Source organism: Primulina tabacum, chromosome 7 (assembly GCF_025594145.1).
Source record: "Primulina tabacum isolate GXHZ01 chromosome 7, ASM2559414v2, whole genome shotgun sequence".
Taxonomy (NCBI): domain Eukaryota; kingdom Viridiplantae; phylum Streptophyta; class Magnoliopsida; order Lamiales; family Gesneriaceae; genus Primulina; species Primulina tabacum.
Genome location: NC_134556.1, coordinates 9,469,801 through 9,481,734, shown reverse-complemented (window position 1 = coordinate 9,481,734; position 11,934 = coordinate 9,469,801). Strand labels below are relative to the sequence as shown.

Below are 11,934 nucleotides of genomic sequence, written 5' to 3'. Positions count from 1 at the left end.
CTTCTCTGATGGGACCGTCACTGAATAGTTCACATCAAGGCCAATAGACTTGATGTCTAAATGATTAGCGAATGTCTCCGAGATAAAGGAGTGAATGGCTAATCTCTTTATGAAAATATTTCCTGAAAGACGTTAGCACAACACACCAACTTATATCCTCAAAATTCTAACATTAACCCCATGCAATAAAAGACACCAAAATGCCAACTAGCATCCTAATAATCCCAAATCAAAACAAGCATGCAAGGCAAAATTTTATTATTGTACTAAATTAAATAAATTACCTGTCAGCAGTGTCGTGTCTGGGTTCGCCTCCTGAGCATGCATGGCGAACACCCTTCCTTGGGTCGGCTGCCTCCACTGTGGGCAGTCTCTCACAATATGGTCACTGGATTCGCATTTGAAACATTTGCCTGATCCAAATAAACACTGGCTCCTGTGCTGACGGTTGCACTTTGGGAACACTGGGTATTCCGGCTTCTGAGGAGCTTGCGGTTGAGAGATAGGACCCTTGCCCTTCGGTGGTCCTTGGTATGGCTTCTTCCCCGGCTGCCCCGGGCAAGGCCTCTTGAACTAAGGTCGCTGCTGATGCTGATGCTGATGCTGCTGCTGCTCGGTGCCTGATAAGGCCTCTTGCACTGATGGTCGTTCTCAATATCCTACAGGTCCTGCTCAGTCGCTAAAGCTCTCGTCACAGCGACTGCATAGGTTGTAGGACCCGCTACCTTCACATCACGCAGCAAGATCGGCCGCAACCCATTGAGAAAATGCCTCACCTTAGCCTGGGCATCATTTGATATCAGTGGTACAAAGTAACACCCCCTCTCAAATTTCCTGACAAATGCAGCCATGCTGCTGTCTCCCTGCCGCAGCGTCATAAACTCCTTTGTCGGTCTAGATTGTACTTCCTCATTGAAGTACTTGGAGTAGAACACTTCTTTAAACCCATCCCAAGAAAGGGTCTGCAGATTCACCGATACTGACGCACTCTCCCACCATATTCTAGCATCTCCGATTAGTAAGAAGACGGCACACCTAACCCTGTTTGCGTCCTGCAGCTCCATAAAGTCAAATATTACCTCATTCGACTTGATCCACCCTTCGGCCACCATCGGGTCAGTAATCCCCGAAAATTCTTTTGGGTTCATCCTGCTGAACCTCTCATAAATCGCTTCCGGTCGGGGCCTCGCCCCTGTGTCTACTGCAGCCTGGTTCCCCATGAACTGGGCGAAAAACTGAGTCATGCCTGCAAGCATCTGAGCCTGTATATTTGGCGGTGGAGGAGGAGGATTGGCTCTCTCCGCATCTCGGGCATCTCTGCCCTCATCTCTGGCTCCCCGGTTTAACACACGTCTAGGAGGCATACTGTTCAAAGAATTTACCCAACACGTAAACTCAACATGCATGAAGATATATATAAATATCAAAGATGCACGTCATTTGAACTTAAAACATGTACATGCTGAAATCGCGACATGATGCGCAATACATAGAAGAATTTAAAACTTTACAACTTACAGACTTGAGGTGTGACTTCGTGAGCTTCTCGCAAATGGCAGTAGGCGTAACCATTTACAAGAACCTGGCTTTGATACCAACTGTAACGTATCGTACTTTTAACTATTCAAAATTTACGGAAAAATTAAAAATTTTCTTAAATACAAAAAATAACAATCAATTCGGTCGTCAATTCATCGTTCAATCAAAAGTATTTGCCATAAAAGTTCACCATGGAGTTTTGCCAACGGAAATACTTGTTTACACATCTTAAACAAAACATGAAATCAGAGTCTTTGAAACTTTCATAAATTCTTAAAATAACATTGGGCGGTCCTCGGGTATAGCCTCCTGCTCAGTCCAAGCCAGCTCCTTGGTCCCCACCCCTAGTCTCCTCGACATCACTCTCACCTGTATCGATCGAGTCTAGTGAGTCTAAAGACTCCACACGTATAATCTGGAAGTAACAAGTAATACGTAATAAAACCACATGTAACTTCAAAATAGAGCATACATACTAAAACTTGAGCATATCATTCTTGGAACTTGAACATGCAAACGTATGCTCGAACATACATACATACATACATACATACATGCATATACATTTCTGTGTTGAGAAAGTACATGGCGAGTCCTTCACATGTATTGAACTTTGAACCGTTACAGCTTTCACCGAACCTTTCATACAAGGAGAGACCTATTTAGATTCTAGAGAGACAAGAGAGGAGGTTACAGAACAAAGACATCAAGTCGGTAAAAGGTTAAGTAGCTGAATCATTCCGATGAGTAAGCTACTTGAGAAACCGAAGCAAAGATGAGGAGTCACTATCCAGACTTGTTTGATAAGCCTTAATTTCGAGAACGAAATTTTGTTAATGGGAGGAGGAATTGTAGAAAACCAATATATGTAAGTCGCATGCATAATTTAATAATTTATTTAATTTAAATGATTTAAATGGATTAAATGATGCATTCAACATGTTTAATTTATTTTAAATATTTATGTGGTTATGTTATGGGATTTAATGTTATTTCTCGAGTTTAGTTTTTTAGGCAAATATTCGCTGCTTAGCCGGGGATAGGAGATCGGAGACGATTAAGGTGCTAAAATTAAATGTTATATTTTTATTCTTAGCCAAGAACTTAGTTAATTGAAATGATTTATGAATTTTAGAATTTTAAAGTCAAATTTAAAATTTTAGTTGAATCTAAAGATTTTAAACATCTTATTACCAAATTTCCAAAATTAGGATATTCAATTATTGAGCATGATTTTTAGTATTTTATTACTTATTTTATGTCTTAATTAAATTATTAATTCTTTTATGTCTTAATTAAATTTTTTAGTTAGCATTTAATTAAATTTGGTATGTTTTTTTTAAAAAAAAGATAAAAACGCGTGCACACAAACAAAAGAAAACATATACGCAAAGACATGTTCTAAACCCTTATTGACGCATCAATTTTGTTATATACTATTATCCGATGATGAATATGCATGAAAATTTTTTTATACATGACAGATTTGAATCAAAACATGTATTTGCATGCTGAAATTTTTCTGCGCATGATCCTTCAAATTTTCATGAGTTTTTGATAGGTAGGCTTCATGTGGATCGTCCAGGCTATTGCTGTTGTATATGGGATTGTATTAGGATGTGTTTAGATGTTATTTATCAGCCTTTGAAAGGTCTGAAGTTGTCTGGTTGCGCATAGAATAGGCGGAGCACAAGCTGCTGCATCATCGAACGTGGGGGCTGTTTTATGGTTTCGGTCAGTTGGGGAAGGTTTGGGGTTGGTTACTTTCTTGATATTTTTTTTACATTCAATTGGTTAACTTATCCTTAATCATTTCATCAGGGAACACATGACATTTTTTGATGCAAAATTTCCTCATAAGGCTAAGTCCAAAAGGTGGTTACAAGATGAGCATAATCGAACCTTTATTAACTGGTTACGTGATAGTGTAAGCTGTCTAAATATCAGTATTATGGGGTTTTTTAAAACTTAAGGATAAATTTTAGTACTTTGTGAAATGTAGGTTGCAAGTGCAGTTGGCAATTCCAATCGTGAAATTTCAGAAAGATTGAAGTGGATAGCGCGCGGACCTAGCAAACAAGTGTTAAAGTACTCTAGTTATTTGATTGATGGGGTCACTTATCATACAAAAGAGCAAGATGATATACGAGTTGTGCAAAATTCCGGAGTACGCTTAGTCGCAACGACAATGCAAGTTGCTAGTGCAAAGGATAAAAATCCAGTTGCGTCAAACATGATTTTTTATGGAGTTATTCAAGAAATATGGGAACTTGATTACCAAATGTTTCAAATTTCAATGTTTAAATGTAATTGAATTGAGAATATTAACGGTATTAAAGTTGATGATCTTGGTTTCACGTTGGTAAACCTGAAGATAATTGGATTCAAGTCTGACTCTTTTATCTTGGGCAGTCAAGCAAAGCAGGTGTTTTACATTGAAGATCCTCAAGATCCTGCATGGCATGTTGTACTTGCAAGTCCCACCAGAGAGTACATTGAATACATGAATGGTGATGAATTGGAAAATGTTGTAACCCACTATCAATGTTTTATACGAGGGTTTATACCAATGGATGTTGATGGAATAGATGAAAATGAACCGCCATGCATTCGTGAAGATTGTGATGGGTATTGGGTTGACAATAATTAAGTGCAATCCTAAATGACTTGAACCAGCATAATAGGTTACACTCCCTTACTGTTCTGCACATTACAGTTTCACGTAGAAAGAAAAATAAAGAAGTGAATACTAACTTTTTTATGACATGCGTTGCATAGTGCATTTTTGTGATTTCCTAGCAAATTGTAAATGCTTACAGGATGTCAAAGAATGAGAAGCCTAAACAGAATACTGCATATTCTGCCACTGACAATATTTGTGGGGGAAAAACAGTTTTGGAATGTACAGAGACCGAAACAACAAGATCATCTAGAGGTCATACACGTTTGGATAGGCTTGTTAGGCAAAGGGTTCATGGAATTAGAAAGGATGTAAGGTTCAATAAATTGGGACAGCCAGTAGGAGAATTTGCAGGTGAGATGCAAAGTTATATTGGAGTTCTTGTTCGAGAAAAGGTAAAGTTAAGTTATCAGACTCAAAGAATTAATATGGGAATCAGTTAATGTAAGTTATAATGTTTTGACTATTTTAATTAGTTTTCATATGGTTATGATATGTTTAATGTTATGGGTTAATATGACTTCTACAGCTGACGTACAATATTGATCGAAGCTGGAAGAAGGTATGTCTGAACTCTTCAAATAACAAGTGGCGACAGTATAAAGCTTTTCTCACTCAAAAGTTCATTTTTAGCAAGCGGGATAAAACTAAGGATTTGAAAGAACCACCTACTGAGTTTGGTATTACTTGAGATTATTGGAGTTCATTTGTAATCAGTCGCTTGTCTAATGACTTCATGGTAAGATTCTAAGTAGCTTGTGGAATTGGTTTGAATTCTCAGCATAACTATCATATGCATCATGTATCATACTTATAGGTTCCTCGGTAAAATATTTGCGTTCATCTTGCCCTACTCGATCACTATCATTCATTGAGTTCCCGAACATAGATCTTTCGCCATGCCAAATCCATGTTTGATAGGTTAAATCTATACCATTACAACACAAATGAGCCCTTATAGTGTAAATATCTTTCGTCTTTAGATTACCGCATTTTGCACATGGGCAAGGCATTGCATTCGGATTGTTAGCGTTTCGTGATGCAAACTGCAAGAAATACTCCACCCCAGCCTCATATTCATGTGACAACCTATTCTTTGACATCCAATCTTTGTCCATTATACGTACAGCTAACCAACCAGCAATGAGTGAAATCCTTCAAAAAAATTGTAAAAATACTGTTAGGTTGGTGTTCAAAATAGTTGTAAACAACAAAATTAGACATCAATGTTGTGACGAATCTATCAACAATGGTTGTGTTACATAGCTTCATTTGCTGTATTTTCGTTGCGATGGCTTTATCAACAATGAAATTAATTTAATTCATAAATATGCAGAAACATACTTGCAAGAAATCTCCGCCGCAACTTTTTTACCGACTGTAAACTTGAAAGTAAGCAAATTTCCTACCCCATTGTCACCTTCAATTTTGTGCACATAAAGCATGAAAAATTCATATCAGGCCCATCACGTGACACAACTACACTTGAAAAACAACCATAACTCAAATCCGCATCAAAGAAGCTTGCTCCTGATAGCTTGCCACCTTTGAAATTGGTCTGTCGCAGTAAATACAAGTAAAATAACTGCAATCAAACAGTAAAAACTAGTCAAATTACCAACTTGGTTTAATCAACTTGCTCAACAATTAAAGATCCTATGGCTGATTACATTATGGGGTTATTTACCAAATTCAACATTGACAAGTTAAAGAACATTTAAAGAAGAAGTGAAAAGTAAATGATTAAATGAAATGGCTTGTGATTGAAGTATCTTGTTTTGAAACTAGAAGGCATTGTTATCCGATTTCAGTGCTTCGAATTGGCTCTTCAAGACATCATAGTCCTTCTCCAATTGCTTAGTCTTCCAACGGTTCCTCCTCTTCTCGAACCATACGAACCCTTCATAGAGCCAACCCCCAATTTCTGTAATTTCGATCTCTATTTCTTCACAATATGAACCAACACAGTAATGATATATGTTCCTAACAGTGAAGGTTTAGAGACATGGGAAAATGATATGAGCTTCTGCAATATAGTTAGCTGCGATCTCATGTAATATAAGAGGTTTAATACAATGAAAACCCAAAAAAATCGAAGCACAACCTCAACTAAACACAAAACACCCAAGAAATCGAAGCACAAACTCACCTAAAATATGTTGGAATCGCGCGCACTGGAACAACCGAGCAAAGAAGGCTCGCGCTTGCTAGATCCGGGCTTGTTTTCCTTCTGTTAAAGTTGCTTCGGGCTGGTGACGTCTTCGTCTAGCTGAGGCGGTGTTCGGAGCTACGATTACAGGAGGTGCGAAGACGAGATGGCGAGGGAGATGAACGATGAGGGAATGAAGCAATTAGGTTTTTATTTTTCTTCGTTGAAAACATCAGCTGTAGGTTTATATTCACACCAATAATTGAGTTTAATTAAGTATCTCTTTTAATCCGATCTTGATAATTTAAAAACATAATAATATTTAAACTTCAAATGTATTTGATACCATTTTAATATTTGATATTATAAAATAGACATTATAATATATTTTTAAATTTTTTAGATATAAATAATTATTTTAAATTAACATATCAACAATAATTTTAAAATCTCAAAATTAAAAGATAATTAATTACAATTATATATAGAGCTATCAGACGGGCCAATCCAAGACGAGGCGGGTCAGCTCGCAAAAAACCAGTCATTTGGCGGGTATGGTGGGCCGGCCCACAATCCCGACCGGATGGAAATTTTCAACCCAACCCAACCCAAGGTGAATTGTGGGTCAGACGAGACAACTCGCAGATCAGACTAAAAAAATAAAACAAAAAAATAAAATAATAAACCATTATAATATATCTAAATTTTCATTTCATAAATAAACATTTATGGAAAAAAATATCAATAAAATTTTTAATTATTGATTTCATACTTGTATATTTTATACAAATTAATTAATACAAAAATATTCAAAAATTTCATTAAAAAATACTTATATTATCATATATAAAAATACAAAAAAATTTGTTTTTTCCAGGTCCACGGACCGCTTGGGTTGGCCCACCTAGTCCCGCGCGGTTGACCAGCCTAGGCTCGCCTTTTTTTGGGTTGAAATTTTTTCAACCCAACTCACTTAAATTATGTGGCGGGATGGGCTAACTCGACGAGAACAATCTAAATTGATGGCTCTAACTAAATATGTATTTAATAATACATATTTTAACAAAATTTTAAATCGCTAATCAACAACGGTTATATAACACCGTTGTCTTTTTCCAAAAAAACATGCTAATTAACAACGGTTCGCTAAAAACGTTGTCGTTTCTCCAATAAAACACTAATCAACAATGGTTATAGCTAATCGTTATTGTTTTCCAAAAAAAAAATGCTAATCAACAACGGTTAGCTAAAACCTTAGTTGTTTGTCCAAAAAACACGCTAATCAACAACGGTTTACTAAAACTGTTGTCGTTTGTCCAAAAAAACACGCTAATAGACATCGGTTTATAAAACCGTTGTTTAAACAATAAGACAACGGTTTCTGAAAATCCGTTGTTGTAACTACGAAAAAACACGCAAAACTACAACAGTTTCTCATATACCGTTGTCGTAGCTTTGAAAAAACCGCTAATACACAACGGTTTTATTAAAATCGTTGTTAAAATATAAATTACAACGGTTTCCAATAAAATCGTTGTTGTTTGACAGTTGTTGAATAATAAATTTGTTGTAGTGTCCACTGCTTCCTTGTGAACTCCTTCTATTCCAACAATTTGGTCTTGAAGCATGGGAGAGGAGGGATCCATCTTAGATTGGTCAAAGTCAAATTGTGACATCTTCTTATCAAGGGCAACAACTTCCTTGACCCTTTTTTCCTTCCGGATCACAAAAAATGTACAAAGGTTCGGAAGTCTACACAATGGTCGAGCTCTGCCATTCTCTCTTTGGAATTTTGATTAACCTGATCTATAGTTAGGTTGATGTCAACTTGCACATTGAACAATGTTTTAGCGGGGAACAAGGATATCCTTTCTTTTAGCCTTGGTATCGATCAGATGTAGCCCAAAAAGAGTATAAAAGATGTCACGCTCAGGAATTGTGAATCCTTTTGATAGAGAAAAGATGAAAACGGCTGGGATTGGGGCAGGAACCAAAGGAGTGTTGATGTGCTTAATCAATTTTATCATCTAGATTTTGGGCCTCTCCGTACTCTTTTATTTGTCGAAGAATACTTGATTGAGAAGAAACTTATCTCGATCATCTTTAGAATCTGAAGAGTGAATCTGTTTTCATTCAATTTCCTTAGCCGGTGTCCTGGCCTGCTTCGAGACTTTCTTCTTCTTTTCTTCCTCACCTATCTCAATCTTGACTACTAATAGCATGGAACCTATTGGCGTATTCTTTACTCGGTATGGCTCTACAATGTTCCAGTCCAACAAATTCATTTTGTGAAGTTTCACAACATCCACCACTTTTGCCTTTGATTGTTCCTATAGATAGCAGACAAGAACAACTAATCCCGATGATTGGAATTCCTTCCAATAGATAGCAAACAAGAACAACAATATCTGCAAGTAGCCTATAATCGACCTTCATATCTCAATTAATTTGGTTGGTGGGAGCAATGAGTGAAGATGAAATGTCCACTACTCGTTTTTTTAAAAATATACTAATTTTTTTTTCCAAACCACTTGGCCGAAAACACCATGCATAAATATATAAATATGTTTGATATCCTTTAAAATAAACTCACCAATTAATTATTTGAAAATCCAAAAGATAGCATCCAAAACATAAGAACGCAAATCATTTTACCAAACCTAACTTAGCATTTTGCAAAATAAATCATAAACTCTTAAATCTCTCAAAAATATATAAAAGTCGTAAAATCTTTAAATAATCGTAAATCATAAATCATAATCGTAAGTGCGGAAAGCTACCGACGGTCCTTCGGTTGTGTGCACCTTCAGTCCAAATAGATCAACCAACAAATCCTCCATCCAAATCATGCTCACATGCATCTAGCACACCTACTGAGTCTATTGACTCAGCAAACCATAATCATGATAACAAGTAATACATATACAATCACATGCAACTGTGAAAATACTTTTACTTAAAATAGCTTCCATGAACATGCATAAACATAAACATTTTTTTTTCATCATAATCATTTTCCTTTTCATCATATACGTATACGTTTTTCTTTTTATTTAATTCGGAACGTTAATTGTAACTTTCGTATCAGTTGAAGGTCGATGGATCCAACTACGTGTAAACAAAGTACTGGGCGACGGGGACATCAGCGACACTCTCACCCGTCAACTGAGCATTGGCCTTACATATCATCATAATCATTGTATCATCATAATCATCGTATTAGTCATAATTACATCAACTCCTCCAACGTTTCATATTTTCATCACTTTAAAAATTCATGCATATATAAATCATTTTTCTTTTAAAATCAAGCATGCAACATATCTTTTAGCATTAACGTTTTATCATAAATTTCATAAACATTTGAAATAAACATATTAACATATTTTTCAGCCTTCACGGCACTTCTACTATTTTTAGGTGTAAAATGACTGTTTTACCCCTAGAAGCATAATTTTTCGTATTTATCCATAGACCTCGAACCGACGACCCCAAATCATTCCAAACTTAACATATCACCTTAAAATACACCCGTAAATATTTTTTAGACGTAAACTTATGCCTCTCGACTAATTTCCCAATTCATTTTGACAACTTAGATGTATATCCCGGTTTTGACTCGTATGAACTCGAAACTTAACCAAATCTCACCAAACTTGAACCCAAGCTTCATAACACCTAACTAAACCATACATGACCCAATTCAAACCCAATAAGTCCCTTGAACATGCTAGAACACCTACTGAACTTCCTGCCCTCTAGTTTCGAGAAAACCTAGTTCCCTAGCCATACAATCCACGGCTCCAGCCCATGTCCACCCCGACCAGACCCTAGCTGAACAACCTAGGACCCTGCTTCAAAACCTAAGGACCCTACTGGACCAACCCTAGAAGCCCTAGATTCCTTGGCCCCTCAACCCGTGAACTAGCATGTGCGCGGCACCCCCATGACCCGCGATCGACCTTTCCCCTCGAGCCAACCATGGTGCAGCCAACTTAGGGCCCTTGTACAGCCTCCCTTGGGTCTCCTAGTTACGCCCCACAGTAGCTGAAACCCTTAACCCACCAGGACTCCCCAAGCGAAGACCCCTTAGCCACTAGGACTCTTATATACGTTCAGCCTAGGTGCCTCCCATCTCCATCCCTTATGTCGATGTATCTAGGCCCTCAAACCCTCTTAAACTCATCCTTTTTTAGTGTCCCTAAGGTGGCAGCCCTTCAAGCAACAACACAACATGGTTTGGATCACAAAAAACTTGAATTATATACATGCTATGGCATAAAAACGAAAATAATTAAAATTCTAACATATTTTTCATGCAAACATGCTTCAATCGTGTATTATGGTGTGAAAAATGTTTGAAATAAGATTATGGCGTGCCTTTGCGTATTTTACGCACGACAATTAAGTTGATATGCGAAGAACTGAGACGAACGGAACCCATGCTTGCTTTTCTCTCAAAGGCGTGCGTTTCCTCCTTTACTCACATGTGGTGTGTGCTGAATTCTGATGGGGAGAGTCCTTGTAAATTTTGAGGGGAAGGGGACGCGAGTTTTGGGGTTATGGGGAGGGTTTGTGACTTATTTATTTGCTTTAAAACTCCTAGTATAAGCCTAGGCCCATTAGCATGGTTTAATAGGTCCATTAAGCCTATTAGTGAATATTTAAAATATTTCGTTAAGGAAAGTTCGTGAAAATATTAGCCGAGCTCTCGAAAAATTCATATTTTGGTCGAAAATCGAATACCGTTTAAAAATACGTCTTGGCATATAAAAACACCACCAAACACATCATTTTCGAAAATTACCATATAGCATGTACCATATTTTAAATAATTAAAAACAATTATTTAATAAAAATAATTTTTTTTCAGCCCTCGATCTTCGTTCCTCGATTGCATCTCGAATAGCCTTTAAAACATAGTTTTATGCATTCTAGTTGAAAACCATATTTTAAACATGTAAACATGCCTACTATAATTACAAGATGCAATTAAAACAATTTAATTAAAATACATATGAAATTTGATACTTTTGCATGCATGTGGTTCACGTGGACCTTTAAATTTTTGGGGCGTTACAGAAGAGCTGGAGGGTGAAAATTCCTCCCTCCAATTAGCAAAGTTACCTTCTGGAAGAGTCGAGAAGGATGTAATGTCAATCTTTGGCAGATCAAACATTTCCGCAAACAACTTCTGGGTAATATAGATTGAAGTTCCCTGAATTGAGTAGATAATAGATCCATGTTCCATCGTGGTTATAGAGAAAAGTTCATTCAGCATTGTATCTGAGCATCTTTCACTGCATCCTAGAAACTTCCCGAGGCCTGAATCCTTGAGCATCTTGAAGATGATAACCATGGGCTCATACTTCATGGCCAGTACAGAAACAAAATTCACTGCTATAGTGTTTTGTGAGAAGTTTTTCTTTTGATAGATTTAATGAAAACGACTTGAAATTTTTTCTACAGAATCGATTAAAAACAAGAGAATAAAAATGAAAGAATGCCAAAAGTTTGATTATCCGATTGATCGGAAATAAATAAAGTTGGTAAACTCATATATACA

General features: G+C 36.8%; 1 protein-coding gene across 2 annotated transcripts; it reads right to left on the bottom strand.

Annotated features, from left to right (window-relative positions):
• Positions 1–1,542: 1,542 nt before the first annotated feature.
• On the bottom strand, positions 1,543–6,611 carry LOC142551114 (uncharacterized). 2 transcript variants are annotated; one of them, XM_075660164.1, is made up of 3 exons: positions 5,564–6,611; positions 5,208–5,374; positions 1,543–1,908 (listed from the first exon to the last, which is right to left on the bottom strand). In XM_075660164.1, the coding sequence occupies exons 1-3, from the start codon at positions 5,662–5,664 to the stop codon at positions 1,853–1,855; spliced, it is 324 nt and encodes a 107-aa protein (XP_075516279.1). In that variant the 5' UTR covers positions 5,665–6,611; the 3' UTR covers positions 1,543–1,852. The 2 variants fall into 2 exon arrangements, 1 of the variants encoding a protein (XP_075516279.1); XR_012821496.1 differs by lacking the exon at positions 1,543–1,908 and having other exon boundaries at positions 5,243–5,374; positions 5,629–6,611.
• Positions 6,612–11,934: the final 5,323 nt, after the last annotated feature.